The sequence below is a fragment of the Callorhinchus milii genome, unplaced genomic scaffold, assembly GCF_018977255.1.
Source record: "Callorhinchus milii isolate IMCB2004 unplaced genomic scaffold, IMCB_Cmil_1.0 Scaffold17, whole genome shotgun sequence".
Lineage (NCBI taxonomy): Eukaryota > Metazoa > Chordata > Chondrichthyes > Chimaeriformes > Callorhinchidae > Callorhinchus > Callorhinchus milii.
Genome location: NW_024704758.1, coordinates 11,144,444 through 11,165,826, shown reverse-complemented (window position 1 = coordinate 11,165,826; position 21,383 = coordinate 11,144,444). Strand labels below are relative to the sequence as shown.

Genomic DNA, 21,383 nt, shown 5'->3' with positions numbered 1-21,383 from the left:
CTGTTCTAAAGTGTTGGTTCTCTGCTGCTTGGTTTCCACCAGTGCGTGATGCTGAGATTCTTCGCAGGTATGCTACTAATTGCCGTTTCCCTCCAGCAAGTCTCAACACAGCCCCCAAAATATTTTAAATGTTTTGCATGTAATGTTAAATATTGCAGTTTTATGCATATTTGCATTCCCCCCCCCCCCCCCCCCGCGTCTGTTTTAAGCAGGATGATATGTTAAACTGTGCTTGATTGTGATAGTGTCATTTGGGGACAGTGTATGGTTATTATGTGCTTTACAGGAGTATAAATGGCGTTCTGGGAGGGAAGACAAAGGAGTTGTTTGCTAATTTTGTGTACGGTTGTGGCCCTTGGGAGAGTTAGTAAACCAAAAAATAGTTCCTTTTACAAAAAGCGGTCTCTAAGGACAACTTCAAACCAATACCTGCCTACCTGGGTGGTGTTTCTGATGTGCTTATTGACATTCTACTCCGGCCACAAACAAAGTGGGTGTTTTGATTAGAGAGACAAGGTAGCTTCTCGACAGTTTGTAGCAAAATATGGATAAAATGCTGCTTTTTCTAAATCAGCTGATAACTGCACTATAAATACAGGTAGTGAAGATATGCGATACATCGGCATTTAGCCAAACTGAGTCATTCAATTCACCGCTATGAATTTTTAATTTTTTTTTAAAAAAAAGCAAAAAAGAAGCAACTTCAAAAGTGCGGGATTTTGTTGAACTGTGAAATTCCCAATTGTGAAACTTAACTATCAAAAAAAAAAAGCCCAGGCAACTGGGAACAAGGCACGGGCTGCCAGCATAACCTATTCTAACTTCCAGATGCAAAAAAAAATGCTAGAATGCTGGGCAAAGATGGTGGATGAGTGACTTTTCTGCATGCGACACAAAATTGCTGTAACTCCAGCCAATAATATCCGCGCCACTGACCTAACAAAAGCTGCGTAAAGCTTTGGGCACTGTACGGTTGACAAATTTGAATGCTGTACGGTAGCCACTGCTGGAATCTTGCCTGGAACGGCAACAAATTGAGTAAGCTTCGTACCTGTTAAAATATGTTACCAACCTGGTCGGTATTTAAACAAGCGGTGTTTGCTTTGGACTCTAAAGTATGCCACCTATTTATGAATTCAGAAGAGGTTAAGTTTCGCTTCCAGACTAAACGCGTTATTCAGGCTTTTCTAACCGAATGAGCAGGAAGTGATAAGTTAACAAAATTAACCCTGAGTTTAGCAAATTCAAATGGATGGGAATGGTAAGGAAGAGGGCATCAGAACTACCAGAATATATTTTGTATATACTTACTTGTCATGTAAACACTTGTCTGTCTCTTGAATGTCTGCAAGGAGTTCCAGATAAACCACTTGAGGCTGTTGCCTCCGATGCTGTTGCTTGTAGATACATAATGTTTCAATGAATGCTGTCACTGTGCAGAATCTAGCTATGAGATTTCTAAGGACCATTAAAATGGTCATTCTTTAACTGATTTCCACCTTCTTTTTGGTGGGGGAGTGAACATTAGTTGGTAAACTTTTTTTTAACTAGAATTTCATTTATATTGAAATAACAAATTTGCTGATTTTGTTCAGCATATGTAGTAATAATAATAAATGATCTTGTATTTGGTATCGCGCTTCTCACATCGGGAGGACATCTGAAAGCAATGTCATGGTACACACACATCCCAAAACTGACCCCCCTGCACTGTTGGATTTGGGTATATTTATGCTGTACATCGCTTCATTGTCTGTTCTGTCCAAAAAAAATTGTTGCTTTGATCTGTGAATCTTTTTAAAAAAAATCTTATTAGTACAGTGTCTGGCTTGAATTTTTTAAATTATCTTCTCCCCCCCNTACCCGATGTTTTATTATAATCCTGATTTTCAACGATGTACTTGTGGGTTTTTTAGTGTCAGATTTCTCCTCCCCTGATTCTTCTCATTTTTTTGACCGAAAATGTATACCCAAGCTTTTATTTTGTAGATTAAAAACTTCAATGGTGCTTTGGGATTTTTTTTCTTTCACTTTCAAAGGCCACCTTTAACCCTTAAATTGCTAAATATCCTTACCTTGCTTTATTCATTGTTTCAGCCTGTGCAATCATGATTAATAAATGGGTCCGAGCTGCTTCTTTATAGCTCAGTGGGCAGGTATTGTGTTTGATGTGAAGTGCACTTGGAGTTGTGCTAAGCATGTGCGGTCAGATTTTCTGGCTCGAACCAGTTTGGGTGTAGATTTTGCCTGGATCAGCTCTGAACAGGAGGTGCCACAGTAACTGCACCCAAATTGCATTGAATAGAATCTTACCTGATGGTGTAATTTGATTCAAAATGTTCGATTCCCCCACCCCTGCCCATGTAAATTATATTTTTGAAGTGCATTGATCTGTAACATATTACTTTGTAAAATTCTGACTTTTTGAAAAAGGAGATTTTGTTCTTGATGAACTAAAGGGACCCAATAATTAACATGTTTCAGATTTAAGTTGTTTTGCAATTGGCTTCCTCAGACCTTCACAAGATGAACATTCCCAGCAATGCAATCAATTAATATCTCCAATAATAATCCCTCCAAAACCAAAACCAATAATAAATTGGTCATTTTCAATCTACGACTGTTTGCGGGACATTGCTGTGCGCAATTGGCTGCCGCGTTCGCCCACAAATATACAGTCAATTCACTTTACAGTGTGTTCTGTGAAGCGCTTTGGGACGTCCTCCCGACGTGAAAAGCGCTATATCAAATGCAAGGATTATTATTATTATTATCTCATGGTCACATTGTAGAGTGAGTGGCATTTGCTGCCACACACCAGAAGAAGTGTTATCGGACATGATTTCTCCATCTTGCTGCTTTATTGACCAGTGAAGCTTCTTGTTATAACCCAATTAAAAAAATCTATAGAATCACAGCCTGCCTTATAACGAGGCCTGATAGCCAGTAGGCCTTCCCGCATCATAACAGCCCTGATCCCGGTGACCGATGATGTTTATCGGTTGCCATCGATCACTTACGTGACACATTAACAATAATCTGGTCACTCAATCCACGACTGGTTGTGGGACGCTGCTGTGCACAATTGGCTGCTGCGTTTCGTCCACAAAATATATGGTCAATTTACTTTGCAGTATATCCTGTGAAGCGCTTTGAGACATCTCAAGGACGTGGTAAGGCGCTATATCAAATGCAAGGTTTATTATATTATTATTATTACTTTCAGCATTCTCCACCTGCTGCTTTTATGCACCGGAGATCTCACTTGCTCTCTGTATCATCAGAAACCCTCCATCCGCCAATTATATTTGTGTATCTAATTCTTTGTCCCTCACCTTGATGCGCACAAAGCTCACGCAAATCGATTTAGAAATGCAGATGGGTGAACGACCCACATTCCAGAGGTTCACGTAATGAGCTCAAGCTGAATAGATGGTGAATTAATTTATTGTGGTCTGTTAGATATGGTTGTCAGATTAGTCAGACAGACAGAAATGACAATGTTACATCTCTTGAACTCAGAAGGTCACATGGCAATCTGAGCTAAGTTCACATTATATGTCTGAACTAGTGACAGCGCATAGGATTCAAAACTATTTTCGGATACTGAATATATCTGGCAAAGCATCTGAATTTATTTAGTTAAATAACCTATGAAATTGCCGAGTGTATATCAATGATGAATGGTCTGTCTGTGTTTATGGGGGATTATGTTAACAGTCCATTCATTGAAAAATCTTTATGAACTATTTTTCAGGGATACAAGCATGAATAACATCACAGAGCTACAACCCAATGCCTTCCAAAAACTTCTGTATCTTGAAGAACTGTAAGTATAGCAGGATATATGTGCATTATTTAACATGTTTGTCTAAAGGACCATATGATCTTCGAGTGAATTCCAACACTGTTCACAACTGTTGCATAGGATGGACAACCATTTAAAATACATTTTCCTCTTAGAGTGACTAAGTTATGTTAAAACCTGGGATAGTGTTGAAATTACTTAAAACTAGAATCATCTGGATTCACGCATGTCATGTTACCTCATTTTAGTGATTGTAAGAGTCGAATGAGTATAATGTATCTTTCGCCTTAGTCACGCCATTTCTATATCCTGCCCCATATTTGTTTGAAGCTAAATGTTACATGGCTGGGATTTTACAGTCTAAATATGTGCTGTGCTAACTGCAGTCCACAGAGAATAAGTAAATGTAATAAATCGTAACACAAACCAGGACTGCCTGTCTGGAAGCCTTGAGGCTTTGCTCATTTTTTGAGTTTAAAATTTCCTGGTCCTCATTCACCTCTGAATCTTGCCTTAGCCTTTCAATCCCCTCCCCCCCCACTTCCCCCACCCTCATCGCCAGCCCCGGGTCATCAGCTTGAACGGGCTTCTCCACCACAGCTACTTTCCTCCAGGTTATAAGAGCGTTGTTGAATTGGATGTGCTAGCACTTTTTAAGCTTAAAAACCTTGGCCAGCCTCATTAAATCAACATTACGCAACGAACAGTGGCCTGGGTATTGAACTGTTTAACTTGTACAAATAAATTTTTGCCAAAGCCAAACTTTCGGAGTTAGATTGGTGACTTTGCAAGTTGGCCACATTCAGTGATTTATGAAATTGCTGCAGGATGTGAACCCCTATCCCCCCCTCCCTCACCCCCCTCCTCTAAAGATAAGCTAAAATTAATGCTCCTGCGAGCACTTTCCTGTCCTACCATTTTTTTTGGGTCTCCAGTGAAAAATTGGCAATGAATCATAATGACTAAGAATTAATTATATAACAGACGGCCAATTGCTTCAAACTTGGAGTTTGCTCCCATGGCGTCTGCCTGGCCAGCGTTTTTCTCTGTGACATTGGCTTGGTGATTTGAATGGTGCCATACATCCAAGTTCTGTACAGAAATCTAGTTAATGATCACCGGCACAAGCGGAATGCATTAATGTGGAGAGTTGCTTTTGAATTAATCATTCTTTAATTTAAAAGCTCGTATATCAGTGAGCGATTTGGATCTAATGTCAGATGTTTTTCTCTGTGTGTGCCACAGAGTCTGTTCTTTATCAGTCGCGAGTTTTCTTTGTTCGGAAATTGTTAGCACAAGTACTGCAGCCTGTGATTACCGCACTGGGTCCCTCAGGTGGGAGTGGGGAGGGTGGGGGGTGTTGGTCAGGGGGTCTGGTTGTGGTTGGAGAGAGAATGCAGTGAATTCAGTGCTACTTTTAAAACAGCACTGTTGATGTTGCAGCAGTGCAATGCTAAGCATGAGCATAAAGTGCAATGTAAGCACTAAAACGTCATATTAGCTGGCTCTTCCGACTGATTATGATATGCCAAGCATGTGCTCAGGATGGCTAAAGGCCTTCTTCCCCAACTTTATTTATTCCCTAACCAAGAGCTGAATAACGATGCTTTCAGCAATTAAAGTTGTTGGGTGATGAGTGATCCAGTGGGCAGTCCCTCCATTGGGTCATACCCTCCGACATGCATTTAGGGTGCTCGGCCTTCCCAAACTGCACGGTGATGTGAGCAGGTAGTGAGTGCACTGTTAAAAATCTGTTTCTATTACTAAGAAAACAGTCAAGAGGCACAGGTAGCTGGGAACACAGTAACACAGGTCAAGGGTGTTGCCCTTTTGACATTCTTTTGCTCACTCCGGAGCAATTCTGTGAGCTGATCTCTGAGCAGTGTTTGGTCGCCATGAGGGAAAGACATCAGGTTTCTCTGCCCCACCCAAGTCACTGAAAGAGGCAGGGGGCCTCGAATTGGGGGGAGAAGAGAAATCAAATCTGGATGGAAAGTTTTTAGCACAATTCTTGTTAATGTGAAGATGTTCCACTTTCATAATTCAAATCTGTCCCAAAGATACTGTGTCGGTGCATTTTTTTGTCTTATAAAATTTTCACAAAGTTTGGACTTGTTTAACAATTTGTTAGATAGCATGTTAATGGGAAATTAAGTGTATCTGTACCCCACGTTTTGATTTTTTTTAAACACACGCCATATTAGGCAAAGCTCTTTGTATGCAGCTGTTGATTCTTAACTCGGCTCCTATCTTCTCACGTTTAAACTATAAGGTTTAATTTAGCTTCTGATCCTATCAGAAGCATCTGACTCCAGAATTATTGTATTCAACAGGTTGAGTAATGAACTTTAGGCCTCGCTAAGCTATTTCCAATTGACACACCTGCAACTCTGACCTTGAATTGCTGCTGTTTCATACTTTTTATGTCAATGGCTGAGGATTGAGCTAGAGTTAATGTTGCCAGAAATTTCACTTTGTGATCAGGGGTTTTAATGTTCTAAACTGTACCACGATATTAGGATATAATAATAATCCCTGCATTTAACATAGAGCCTATCACGTCACTGAGACGTCTCTAAAAGCGCTTCACAGAACATACTGTATATTTTTGCGGTTTCAGGGTATTTTATCTACCGACAAGCTAAGTGTTTTATTTTTCCCATTGATTCTGCCGCTTGAGGCTGTAAGTTAACAAACTTATTATATAGCAGTTCCATGACTGTAATTTCAAAGTGCACTAACACTCTTCAGCTCTTGTAACAGGCACCTTTGGTGGTCTGTGTTAACTGGTTCCAGCCTTTGTGTTCAACGTTCGGAATAGTTTCAGATGAGTATCATTCTAATAGCCAGGTTAAGAAATGCTTCAGAAATCTGATTGCTCCTTTGAATTTTCATGATAACTAACATTGCTCTTCAAGTACAATTCTGTGGCAGGGAGAAATGTTCTCAGTGTGTATATATTTTCATTGTTGAATCACTTTTCTACGTTGCCACTGTTCTGAACATTACTGTTCAGATTTGCTTTTATAAAATGTTTGGTAACTTCAGGTGTTCTAGAAAAGTGGAGGTGACTTATAACCCAGGCATTTCATTTTTGAACTTTACTTTGTGTTTTGCCCACTTTTTACAGAGGGTTATTTTTGAGCAGTGAAGGGAATGATCGTTTTCTAAGGATAACTGGGTTGATTTAATCTCTCGGTCCACCCTACTTGGAAAACCAAACAACAACAGTGCAGAAAATTGGCTTTTTTTCTGCGCTGTTTTCTTTTCACATATACTGAGTTCCTCCAAATTCCAATAGTGTGAATGCATTGCAGGCAAATTAAACTGAGATGAGAGAGTGAATCATGACTGTGTGCCTGGCTAGGCCTTGCTTCACTGTGCTCCCTCCTCTCGGAGGCTCACTGCTCAGCTACTATGTGTAAGAATGCCCTAATCGGTAGGCCAGGCGTGTTCTAAACCTGCTTCGAAAGAAATGACCACCATGTTTGCGGAGCACTTTTTAAAAATAAGAATAAGCCCAATTAATATTCCTGTCCTTCGTCTTATTTGCCACATGGTTGTTAAGCCCTACTACGTTTGTAATTCCTCTGTCTGTTTTATTAAGAGTTTGCTTGAATTGGAAAACTTCCATACACAGGTGAGTGGGCAAGTTCGAGAATGACCAAATCTCTTTTTAACCTAGAAAATGGACATTTATAAATCAAGCAGGATTTGGGGGAGAGGGGAATGGCAGAAAGAAATAATGATTCTGGGTACCAGCATAATATGCTTAAGGCCACCGTATCAGTCAATCGGTCTTGTGTTTTTCTTGCTGGTGTGTAAGAAATAGAATCCGGTGAGGTGTAATGAAACAATATTTTTGTTACATGGATGTAGTCCTCTTGTATGCAGAAGGTTAAGTGGTGCTTGTGTGACGGCTTGCTTTGACAGTTGACGAATTGTGCAATGATTGTTTCATGTTGCTGTAAACTCTGCCAGCCTTGTTGGTTTACTTGCTGAAGCTGCCAATGGTGAATTAATCAGTTTGTCTTGGCTTGATGAAAACCTTGCAGGATCCCCACTGAAACGCACAGAGCCCCCTCGGGCCTTGATGGATGATAAAATAGATCCTGCCTCAACTGCTCTGCAAGAGCCTCCCACACTCAGCTAGTTGTATCCTGTCTGTTGGAAAGTTGCCAGAGTTTGGAAAACGGAAGTATAATCATGTGGAGCCTGGTGTGAGTTGGTTTCAACAAGCTGAGAGTTGCCTTGAGGTACCTAAAATGCCCTGCGCTCAAGTCACACAAGGACGTCATTTACTAGGCAATTGTTTGTTCGTACCCCCAAAATTATTGTGTGCTAAATCACATTTTAATAAATATGCATTGTATATGTACTGGTGTATTGTTTCTATGAGAGGATTAAATATGAAAGTTATTATTCCTAAATACTTAAGACTGTTATGGGATGTCCTGGCCCAAATTGTAACTCTCGGTATGATTTCAACTAAACATGTAAATAAAGTAGCAGTACAGTACACGCTAGCCTCAGTCTTTCAGTCTCCACATAAGGCGATCAGATTTTGTTTTGGTAAATTGATTTAAAGCGTGCAGTACTGTGGTGTAAAGTGTAGACTTCCATCCATTGGAGATGTGTATTACAGGAAAGATGACAGTGATTCAGATGTCCTCTACCACCTCCCACCCCCCACATCTTCATGCCACCAGCACGTACAATCTTTAAATCTTACCCATCTATTGTTCTCTGTTTCTTGCCACTCCTTTTAAGTTGCAACAATATTTGGTTTGCCAACACCAAATGATTGGTTGCTAAATTCTAACTGACTGGAAGAATGATTCAGGCCTTTGCTGTAAATCTGTCAAGTGTATGATTTTGAGTGTTTTAGGTTTTTTTAGTTTCTATAATTGGATAGCAGGGGGTGTGGAGAGGCGGGTGTGGGGTAAGAGGAGGCGGAGAAAAGAGAAAGGTCTTTGTAACAATTCTTGGCAGTTTTAAGATGGCCAAAATTAGAAACTTCAACTGCGGGTCAGCTATGCTTAATGCTCTCGGTGCTTTTATTTTATAGGAAGCAACATGAAGGTTGCATTAAATAACCAGATTAAGGTTGCTGATAAATTCCTGAAGCTTGACATATATTTTAATGATTATAGTGGGGGATTTGACTGCAGCTTTTGTAGGTAGCTGCTTCATAAGAAAAAACAGCCTGCAACAAAATGCTGCTGAGTAATTAGAAAATCCCAACAGTTAAGTGAACGCATGAAATGTTTTAGCCTTTTTGGCCCATTGCTTTGTGGCTCTCCTGGTAATAAAAATGTCATTTGTAAAATTGTGTGTACATTATAAAAAGCTTTCTACTTTGGAAACCACTAACCTGAAATTGCCAGCAACAATATCAAAGGCACCTTGTTAATTAGATTTGAAAGTTTAATGCCGATCATTTCAAGTTTTAGTTGTAGTTCCAACTCCAATTGTTTTCTTTCCCTGTGGTTTCTCCAGAACTTACTGGAACATTAACCGTATCAAACCTCCTGGAACTTGGATAAAACAAGCACACTCCCTAAAAAGATATTCAAAGTGGACTTATGTTTTGCAAACTAGTTGCAAGAGTTCCATTTGTTGTATAAGTTTGCTAAATTGTCCAAACTTGTCCTGAATTTGGCATTGAGCCCAATACCTTACTTTAAGAACACTGTAAAGAGCTGATTAGCAGCAAAAATTGGGACCGGCCACAATGTGGTTAAGTAAAGAGAGCGGATAATTGGATGTCACGCAAAACACAAATTGTCTATAGTGCTAATTTAAGAAAATATTCCATCAGAAGTTGTATTGTTAATATAGTTCCACACTGTGCCAGCCCTTCTCTCACTCTTCTCGCTGATTCTCTTTCCCCTTTCAGTCTGTCCTTCCGTCACTATCTCGCTCTTGCTCTCTCTGTCTCCATGAGTGTCTCTAATTTATCTATCTCCCATCTATCAATCTTCCAATATCTCTCATCGCTAACCCTAAATTGTGCACTGTTAAAGCTCTAAAGACTTACCCTTGTTACAGGCAAACAAAATACTGTTGGTGGCATATGCAGAGTTTGCGCACAAGTTTGGGTTTACTTGGAAACCAAACTACAATCTTGAACATAACCTATATTTCTGCCTATAATTCATCACTTTGCACCTATGCAGTTGAACAAACATGCAGTCAATTGGCATGTGGATAAATACTTTTTTACTGTGCTTGGTATGCAGATTGGAAGCCCATAACACAATGTTTTTTCCTATCTAATGTTGGTTAGGCAATGCTGGAAAAATGCTTTAAAAGTTACTGCTTGGTGATTATGGGTTGTGGGAACTGTCCGAAATAATCTTTGCATTCTTGCCAAAAAACATGCTTGAACTTTTAATCCGAGCGAAAGGCGTACCATACACTGCTTTCCTTTAGCCAACAAGTCCCAAGTCAGTGGGATAGGGAAGAGATGCAACAGGCCATGAAATATTGGATTCAGTATAAAACAATAACAGCAAATTGCATTTATATAGCGCCTTTCACATCAGGAGGACATGCTAAGACGCTGGGCAGTCAGGAGTTTGATCTCAAGCTGGGGGTTGGATTTGAGAGGGGTGGAGGCCAAGGGGTTGGGGTGGGTATGGGACCAAAGGCATGATTAAAGAGTGAAAGATGAAAGATGTTATTTGGTAGCTCTACTGATGGTTCTGTTCAGAAAAACATTGCTGTTGTTCCATACAGATCAGAAAGGCCCCAGGTTTTTGCTGAGTTAGTTGGTTGATCTCAGCCAGACAGTGGTTTGAACCCAAACATCTGTGGACCAAGAATAGGAAAATTTCCTGCTCCTAATTACTAACCAGTGACCCCCGCTGCAAGAAGAGCATGTGCCTATCAGGATCAGAGGAATGGATGAAATATGTTAACTAGTAATCCAAAGAATACATGAGTCAAAAGGGTAGCATTGTTGCAGTCCATTAAGAATCTGAAGCTTCAATTGGTAAAACACCACAGGAAGTCCCCTCCTTTGTAATCCTGTGGGGCTTGTTCGTTAACCTGCATTAAGTCATTGGCCGTTTCTCTGGAACTGTTTATAGCCCTTTAAGATGAAGATGGAATGTGCTGATAAGTTGACTGTCATGTCTATTACTGTATATAGTATTATTTTTATGCCACACCCGGGAACTGTCTGTAGCTTCTTGGTTTGAAAGCAACTGCAGAGACCGATGAACTGATTAGAAGCATATGCATATCTAAATAGTCATCTAACCATGGTCAGGCAGAAAACCACAGACGCATGCTGACTACAAACATCCCATTCTTGAAACATGGCTGGGTAGACTGTTGGTTAGCTCTTGCTCAGTAAACTTGCTCTCTCTCCTCCCCATCACAAACAGATGTACGGGCTTCCGTCTGCCTTAACCATCTTGGCCACTGATAGAAAACAGCTGAGCTTTACAGCGTTCCCTCTATTTGTGGTGCAGGCATCGTGTTGTGCTTCCCGTGACAAATCGGAGCAGGATCAATAGAGGAACTGACTGATTTGAGGCGTGCTTGCTATCGTGAGCAGCAGGTTTGGGGCAAAGGCAGGATGGCAAGGCTTTAAGGTGGCTTCTGCTTTGAATTCTGGAGGTCCTGGCAAGTGTAGAGTTTCAACTTGAATACAAGTGATGTGGCCAGTGACCGACCGACTGCCTTTCTTATCTTTTGAGTGTTTTCAACAGGGCTCGTGCCTTCTTTATCTTGCAGCACTGCCCCGGCAGCTGCTCTGCAGTCAGCAAAGGCACTCCGAGGGAAATAAAATGGTGCAGATTACTGCCTTGAAGGGTAGGCTTCTCCACCCAGCTCTGTTTGGTACGCACAAAGTCATGTCAATCTGGGCTCCCATCAAATTCCACCAACAGCGTAAATGGGGCAAGTTTCACAGACCCGTCAGCTTTCGATATTGCAGAGCTGATTCTGATAAACAGTATGTATGTACACTAGATGCTGTTTAGGGGAATGCAGAAATAGGGGCGACGTGGAGTCAAGTCACATTACACATCCTAGTGCAGAATTTTTTTCCGATAAATAATCTGCCAAAGGGAGAAATGCAGAAAACTATAATGCTACTGAAATGACCGAAGTGATAGTGTCTGTGTTTTTGCTTAAATTTTTCTGTCTCCACTTACTGAAAACGCAACGTAGCAAAGTAGGGAAGCAGAAACAGCATCTGTGTGGGTGCAGCATAATGGATGTCGTTGTTAGGAAGAGGATTCCAGAAGCTCATTGACTGGTTGCCCTGAGTCGAGTCCAGGTTGACAATCCAATACAGTGCTGAGGTAGCGTTGCATTGTTGGAGGTCCCGTACTTTGGGTGAGACATCAAAGCGAGGTCCCTTCTGCCTGTTCAAGTGGACGTTAAAGATCCTAAGACATCATTTGAGAAGTGAAAGGAGTTTCTCCCTGTGTCGTGAGCAACAATCTCCCAGATTTCATGGTTATTTGTGGGACATTCCTGTTCGCCTACAAATATACAGTCACTACATTTTACAGTTAAAATCCTTGAAGCCCTTTGAACAATCTCAACATCATAATAAGGTTTGTTTATCAAATGCTAAGATTAATGTTTATGAGTTGTGAATTTGAAGGAAAACAACGAAAAAATAGAGTTAATGCAGTATGTCTTTCGTTCAGGAACTGGCTGCTTTTTGCCAATTGGGAGCTGTGCCCTCGGTTTCAGATTCCACCTCCAAAGTAGTGAAAAGAATGTCCCTGAACCCTCTGCACTGTGCAGCCAGCTTTAGACGTGGGTGGTTCTGACTTTTGTTTATGCACATGGATCATACGTTTACATTTCACAAACATTTGTGACCTTTGAGCCAGCCTGCCATTTCTCGCTTGTGGTTGCAGCTTTTGACAATCCAGGCCTAGTCGCTGTCTCCTATTGCTCTTAATGGAGCTGGTGGCAAACTAAACTATCGTCTCAATTGGCGGGACTATGGCCTAGAAATTGCCTTCTATTGCTTCTGTGAGTTGTCAACCTCTAGTAACCTTTTTATGATTTACTGCTAAACCACTCCATTTGTGCCGACCTGTCATATACCAATAGAATTAGATCACCGAATTGACAGCCCCCAACATTTTTTTGTTGTTCTTTGGTGATTTTAAAAGGAAGCAGAAAACCCCAAATTCACTTTGACTTTGTAGTGCCCTCTTTTGTAGAGGTTAAGGATTTGGTCACTCAATCCATGACTGTTTGTGGGACACTGCTGTGTGCAATTGGCTGCCCTGTTTTGCCCACAAAATATACAGTCAATTCACTTTACAGTATATTCTGTGAAGCACCTGGAGACGTCTTGAAGACGTGAAAGCGCTATATCAATTGCAAGGGTTATTATTATCAGTCAGCTGATTTCTCTCCCCAATTCGGGACAGTGTCTACCTAGACTTTGCATTGACCAACGATCTTGGATCGCCTGAAAGCATTCAACAAAGCGAGTGTTGGCAAGTCTGGCCACTACTTAGTGACCATTTGCGGTACTTTGAAAGGAACAGCAGGCGTAAGGTTTGGCTGAATAACCAGGCCAATTGGATTGTTCTCAAGCAGGAAGTGGCTGCTTTGGAATGATATTCCCATCCTCCCGTCCAAAGATCCAGACCTCGTTTGGCCCAGGTTACTCAGACTAGGTTGCGTGCTATAGAGTAGCCTGCAGCCCCAGCTTGACGGAAAATCTGTTGTAGCTTTACCCAAAAGATGGAATGGTTTGGTATATGGGGAGGTTCAGGTGAAAGCTGCTCTTTACAAATGGTCCCTTTGTGAGAAGCTTTGATCGTGTCCAGAGCTGCATTTCCAGGAATGAGTTTCAATGTCATGATTGGCTTCGGTAAGAGATGGTTAAACCTATTATCCTTGGTCCCAACCTCAATATTGTTCCTATTACAAAAAAACAATGCTGCATACGTACCATTGTGGATAAGGTGGAGTTATTAAATACAACATTTATTTGGAGGTTGTCTGAACTTATAGTCTCTAAATCAGACACCACAAATCTGTCGCCTAGGGCAGCACTGCAATCAGTTGGATTGCGGTCAATCCCCCAATTAAATCTCCTTTGAAAGCATCATCCCAGAAAAGCAGTTCGCATTTTTAAAGTTGTGGAAATACTAGCTGCTCCCCAGGTTACATACTTTAGTACTTGCTATCAACCATTTGTGTGTGTGTTTCAAGCAAATAGCAACAAATTATACTCCTGGTGCTTCAGTGGATAAAGCACTGTGCAGTAAGTACAGTAGTATGGTGCTGAGCTTTTCACACAGGTGCCAGGTTTGATTTTCTGGTTGCTGCTCAGTTTAGCTAAGTTTGGCAGACGACGCAGAAACCATCCTCTCTTCTTGCTAGACATGTAGTCAGTGCAGTCCAGTTGACCAAGAGAAAAAAAGAACAAAATATACAAGATGATCAAAATGACCATGACTGGCACAAAACCTTCACACAGGCTTAACGCAACATGCAAGCTCTCTAAACAGTTCAGAATTGGCAGCCCAACTGCATGCAATCAGACTCTAGCTGAATCTGACTGGGTAGAACATTCATGCATCTTGAGTACCGTAGAGATTTGTTCAAGAATATTGGCTGATTTTTTTTTCTTTACAGGATTGATAGTTGAATTTGTTTGTTTACAACCTACTGCCAAAACAGTACTGTAAACTAGGTTTTCCTATGCCAAAGCAGGTATGATTGCAGAGGATTACAAGTAGTCCATACCTGTTTCAGTAGTGGGAGGATGGGGGGAAGAAAGAGAGAGGGGTGTGATGAGAAATCTCAAATCTGCTTGTGGCTTTCTTTGTGTCTAAGGATATTGTGATGTTGGAGCAGGTGATGTGTCTGTCTTAACATCAAACCAGAACTGTATAATACTAGATGACTTGCAAATTAAATCATGTAAACCAGTATGTTGCAAAGGCTTGTCTGTTAATTTCAGGGTTGGTGGCTGGTTGCTTGCTGTACTGATTTGTTTCTGGACTTACGTGTGACATTTCTCTGTTCTACAGGCGATTGGCTGGTAATGATCTGTCTTACATTCATCCCGAGGCTTTCTCTGGGCTCTACCAACTGAAAGTTTTGTAAGTATCAGTATGTTCTCCCAACTGCATATTCAGCAACTCCTTCTTTGTTTATGATGGCTATCCAAGATGGGCAGCAACCCAGAAGCTCATCTAGTGCCAAGGATGATAACTTGTGCCATGTGTTTTTTTTGAAATGTTGAATCCATAACGATAGTAACAGCCTTTAATAGAATAGAGACTCCAAAGCATTTACACAATGTTATCTTGTGCCATCAGCACTAAACAAGTTCAAGTTGTTCTTAAGCCCCTGACAAATGCTGATATTTCACATTAATAGAAATATCCTTTTTCAACTGAATGCTTGCATTTGTTCCACCCTCTACATTCTGATCCTATTTTCATGCTTCTGCTTCTTTATACTGCACAACTGCACAGTGACATATGTGAAAAGCTTTGTGCCTTGACTTGGCAAGTTCAGATTCAGTTACCGTCATTTTCCCAGGACGGCCTGGCTGAGATCAGAAATTCTGTCATGGGGATAGCCTGCATCCTGCTGCTGCACAGTGCCGCATGTTGATGCACAAATATCAGTACCAGCCTGCCAGGGAAAGGAATTTTCTTGAAACATCAGGAAATTTCAAGCACTGTCTTTGTTTTGTACACAAATGATTCATGTTACTATTTAGTATTAACAATCCATTAAGTATGACTGATTTACTGACTATTTGAAACAAAGTACATCTCTCGGTATTAAATATTTTCACAAACAAAGGTATCCTTTTCACTGCGTGCATTTATTCAAAGCACAATGTGTTGGCCCACTTGTCAGCAAGCACTCTTACTTTCGAGTCAGAAGGCTGTGGGTTCAATAATAATAATAATTATTCCCCGTGTCGTTGGGATTTATAGCCAAGGCTGCAGTAGATGTAGATGCAATCAAATCCCTTGCTGCTAGAGTTTTTTCAAGATGAAGCAAAATTATAATCCTTGTATTTGATACGGTGTAAGTAAAGCAGCTTTGGATGGAGGGACTGAGAATGTAGCAGCTTTGGTGAATTGCCCTTCTTGGGCAAGTTTCTTTCCCCCGCAGGGAAGGGGACTTTGTGGATGGCTGTTTCAGGAGAGCCAGGCTTCTGTTTGTACGTTCCTTTCCTAGGACGCATTGAGAAGTACCGTTGCATGAATACATTTTATGTTTGTTTTCTAGGCTTCACTCCAAGGCAACTGCAGGCTATGTAGGTCAAGGGAAATGGGATATTGTGACTTTTCCTGTGCAAAAAGCAAATTTTACGAGCACTCTTAAAACGTAGATATGCTGTGTGGTTTTACAATTTTTTCTTCCATCTTGTTCTGACTTTGAGCATTTCTGCATTGAATAGAAAGTGGGTATTTTAACCACTCGATGATATTTCTTTGGTGAAGCAACACATTAAAAGGGAAGGAAAGTCGAGAGCGGGACTTCTTATTGGAAGTACTTCCCCTTGTTATTGATCCATTTCATTGCAGACATTGCACAAAATAATCAGATTCCAACATTGTTTAATAGATGACAGGTAGACCAGTCCTGACTGTGTTTGGGTGTTGTGTTTTGAATTGGAGCCTTGGCAGGGTAAGCAAAGATAAAGTTAGCAATATAAAATGGTATAATTTACAGTGAATGGTCTAGTACTCACTAGCTGTGTTACACATGTAAGTCCTCATACTGCAGCTGTTTTGTGTATCAACTGAAACACATTGACAGAACAGACAAGTAAATTGCAATATATGTGGCAAACACATATAGACTGAGCAATGGATTGAATGACTTAGGAAAATGCACGATATTCTGTGCAGTTGAACCTTTTTTGGTAGTTCATAAAGTTTGATGAACGAACGATCTTGCAGATGGTAAAATGAACAGAATCTTTTTTTAAAAATAATATATATTTCAACCCCGAATCAAGCAAATGTTTCAAGGTCTTTTTCATCGTGACTTTTGTCCCAGGATTTTAAGCTCTAGTTTTTGAACCCTGATGTTTGCTACAATTTTGCATGTTTCCAAAGGTGAATAAGCCTGTTTTTTTCCCCGTAAAAATCAGATGCTGAACTGGAAAAACATTGTTAATTCTTAGGAATGAATTCATTGCTGTCGTGTAATTTTATTTTGAGTCTTGGATATCCTACCTCAGTACTCAAAAGGATTAGTGGTCAGGCTATCCTGCAGCCAATTCTGTGAGCTAGATTAAGCTTTCCAAGTGGAGGGGATCAAGCCACCAACACACATGTTGACAGTTTTACGTTGGTCCAATGTTTTTTCTCTTGTAATTTTTATAACTAGGCAGTGCTTTGAACTTAACAATTTTATGGTACAATATTGAAAAGGAGAGTTTACTGGTTAATGGCAGCAATACTACGACGCATAGTTGTGTGGAAATCTTGGAATCCATGTTAGAAGATTCTGAACTCTTTGCCTTTTACCATTTTCAGAATGCTTCAGAACAACCAATTGAAAACTGTCCCAAGTGAAGCTCTGAAGGGACTCTCTACCCTACAGTCGCTGTAAGTATCATTTTACAATTCCATTAAGTTGTGTCCTTCTCTGAACTCGCCAATTGTTGCAAGTCAATTGATGGTTTACTGTGGCAATTGTCCTTCAGATACAGTTAGGACTCCATTTTTATAACTTGGTGTTTTGGTCCATAAAACTAGACTCCCACATTATAGTAGACCCCCACATCCAGTGCCTTGGGACGTCCTCTCGACACTTACCTGTTTCAGTTTGGGAGGGAATGGTCCTCTTTTGTTACCTTGTTTAAATATCAAAAATTTGAAGGATGTTTTATTACTGTTTAAATCCGGCTCTTGCTTTGGATACAAGAAACTGAATTTGTTTTTTTTTGCTCTCTGTGTTGGAAGTTGATGAATAGGTTCTACATTCAGTACACAGTGTCCTATTCAAAGAAATGAATGTTGCTAGTCGAGGAAGTTCTCTTGAACTGCAGTGTCGATAACCCAGTACATTAGTGATGCAAGATTCCACTGAGTCATCCACATAACTTGTGGTTGTATGTAAATGTGCTGATTGACGTAAATAGCATTGTGCTTAAAGTGTGTTTGCTGTTTGGACTTTTCCTATAAGGCAAGTAGATTGAAGGCCAGCAACATAAAGGTAGCATCTCCAGCTTGTCTGACCACACTGGTTTAATCGTTGAGTCTCTATTCTGGCAGCGGGGCTGTGCGATGAATTTACAAGTCCAACAAAATATGCTGATCAGAAAGACGTTTGGATTATTGTAGTGCCTTTTTGTGAATTGTACTCGTCTTCATCTTCCACTCCACCATTGACAAATGCAATGAAGGAGTGGCAGCAACTGTATTGAAATACATTTATTTTTCTACAAGTCTGAGCACATTCAAAATCTTTTTCCTTCCCCTTCTGACAGTGATTTGTGCTGGTCTACAGTTTCACAGGTGCTTTCAGTCCTTTGGGACTTTACTCAATTGTCTTCATATTTGATTCCTGTCAGTGTGTATTGGCTAGCTATTCACTATTCCAATGTTGATGGGTTTAGGTAAACTACATCCCCTCTTACCTATAATCCAATTGCACTTTTCAAGAGGGTTGTAGTTGCTGGACAGTTATCAGGAACAAGCGCTCTGCCTGCCATCTACCTCTTCCCAAAGCTCAGGCCAGACAGAGTATACACAGAGCAAAGATCAAGCTAGTGGGACTTTCCTGGTCTGTAGGGTTCAATACAGCTCCACACTCTCAATTTAACCACAATCATTACTTCTTTGTGCTTTTAACAGACATTGTACATTGTCCAATTGTAATCAATGATTGCTCTGGGTATGCTTGTGAACTGCCGTTAATATTGGAAAACCTAGGCTGAGAGCCAAAGCCCTTGGTGCAGGACATCACCAAGGTTGAAAAGAGTAGGAGGGAAAATGATATATATATATATCAAATAGTGGTGGTGAAGGTGACACAATGATTGGATTGTGAAAGGCAATAGATTGTAGGCAGCTTGAAAGCCAGAGTTCCACAGTCTTGAGTTCCCAGTGAAAAATGAATGAATGTATACATTTACATTTGAGCAGCAATGTGGATGGGGGGAGAAGAGCATGTAAGAAAGTGTTTCATTGGGATCTATAAGGTGCTTCCAAATTCATCTTCGGCGCACAAGCCTAATTTGGCTGTAGTTATTCTGTAGGAATTTGTTGATTAACCTAGCCAGTGACATTCTGTCCTAGAACAATAATCTTTCAATGAATACACTGTACGTAACTACTTAGTGGCCAAATACCAAAGGGCAGGAGCTTGAAATTTCATTCATTAGGGAAAAGCGAGTCAGTAAAAATATTTGGTCACTTTACAGCATTCCTTCCTGCCCACTCCATGTTGTCGCTCTCTGTGTTTGTGACCTACAACCCTGCTTAAAGTTGCTTTAAGTATTCTTTACCTGCCTCTCCACAATTGGGATCTGCTATTCTCTACTGCACTTGAATTTGTAATGAAATTGGAGAATGTTGCTGAAAGGTGAGCTCTACAAAGCTCTCCTATGCTTTGAAGCAAGCATGTCTCCCTATAGAAGATGGATCACTTTCAGGGCAGAAGAGAAGAGTATGGCTCAGAAGGCAGGGAGGGAGGAGATGGCTCAGAAGCAGAATGGAAGAGTGATTGGGGCAAATGGAGGGTGGAATTTGGATTCCTGCTCAGCGCAAAGGGCTACTTTGATGACCACTTCAAACAGCCCGTCCATTGCACAAGTGCTTTGAATGCTCCAGATGTCTGAACACCATATAGGTGTTCAGGCATTCAGCCACCCACTATTGTGGTGCCTGGAGTTGAAAAGCTGCTTGTGCCAGAAGTGCATTTTGAATCAGTGCGTTCTGCTCAGTGCTGGCTCTCATGAAGTCAGGCACTGTCTTCATTCCAAGGTGCTATTTGGGGATTGCAAATCACTTGGCAAGGCAGCGCCAGCCAAGTTGCTTTACATTACTCAAACGGAGTGAATTGTGACTTCCAAATGGCACGCACAAATGTAAATGTGCCCAGCTCCATTCTTCCCTGTGGTCAAATAGTTTTGTTTGTCTTCAAATCTTACAGTTTAGTTGCCATTTGTCCATTTCTTCTCCCGGCTTTTTGCTCAATGCTCCTTTGCTTTTTGAGACAACTCCCTTGTTTGCATGTCTACAATTTAATTATTCTCCTGCCCTTTTCCTTTGGATGCTTAGATTTGCTTCTGCTGCTCTCTAATCTATCTCGCTGTATATATTTGTGTATGATTTATATACGTGTGGAAGTGACCTCTGCACTGTGTCCGTGCTGGTTGACTCACTCTAGAGGGTGTGCGTCTGTGTATTTATTTAAATCCCTGAATATAAATACTTTTTGTTCCCAGATTCACACTCGTGACATTTTCCTGTGAATCAGGTGAAAGGGAGGTGATAGAGAAAGGGATTGAGCAACCCGCAGCCTAGTCTGTCTGCTGCTAGCATTGCCAGCTGCTTGCTCTGTTATCAAATCTTATCACTATTTGCAAAGCATGGCACGTTTCTTAAAATGTGAACCCTGGTTGGTCTCTATGGCTTGTTGTCTTAAGTTGTAACAGACTTGCTGCAGCAACGCCACATAACATCTGTGTTTTGCCAAACATTCTAGGGCTTACAGTAATTTTGATGAAAATTGGAACAATCAAGAGCCTGTGGAATAGATCAGTCATTTTCTGATCCTACATGTTGCACATGATCCCCAAGAGAGTATCAAGCAATTGCTTTTAACTGTGCCTAAGTTCACAAGAGGCTGGTTTGCTTTGGGTGTGTTTGGAAATGTGGTCACCATGGCATGTCTGACCCTAACTGGCAGGGGGGATGGTTGCGGTAAATGTACATCGTGTGGCTTTTGCTGGAAGCTAGCAAGCTCTGTGCCAAACTACTGCAATCCCTGCGCTTGTGGATGTTGGGACGAGGATATGTGTGTCTCTGTGCACAGTCGTGGAGAACGTGAGCGGTTTTCGCGAGTCCTGGCAGAGTGATCCTGCGATTTTGGTTTCCCATCTGGGCCACATCATCACCACAAGACTTGAGAAGAGCTCGGATAATAAAAAGTGCTGCCCTTCATGATGCTCCTTATCCTGTCCACTCCCAAGCACATGGAACTGTCTTAGAATTGTAAATTAAACCACGTCACAGTAAGGAGATCATATTGCAGACTTTTTAAGTACAGTATAGCGCTTTGATGATTCTGTTTTGAACTATCTCGGAGAGTTCAACTTTCAATCCCTGAGCAGCTCATACTCTAATTACATTATCTGCCACGCCAGTTTCTTTTTTGCAGAAAGAGCCCTTTCCCTTCAAAAGTTCTAACTTATAATGTAACATTTCGCAGGTAATAAGTTGAAAAATCTGTCCTTTTCTTTTGAACTGGAGTATAAGTATATAAGTATAGCCAAAAGTATAAAAAGACAGCTGCTTCCTGAGAGGAAACATGCGATCATTATTGTTCTGGGTAATCTGCATCATTTAGGTGGATAAACCCGTAGAGCACT

The 21,383-nt window shown here is 40.9% G+C and overlaps 1 protein-coding gene across 1 annotated transcript in view; it reads left to right on the top strand.

The window, feature by feature from the left end:
* Positions 1-21,383, top strand: part of lgr4 (leucine-rich repeat containing G protein-coupled receptor 4) — a 69,660-nt gene that overhangs the window by 24,434 nt on the left and 23,843 nt on the right. The window contains exons 2-4 of the mRNA XM_007887665.2: positions 3,758-3,829; positions 14,839-14,910; positions 17,320-17,391. Of these exons, the coding sequence (XP_007885856.2) occupies positions 3,758-3,829; positions 14,839-14,910; positions 17,320-17,391 (216 nt within the window). The remainder of the gene's footprint in view (positions 1-3,757; positions 3,830-14,838; positions 14,911-17,319; positions 17,392-21,383) is intronic.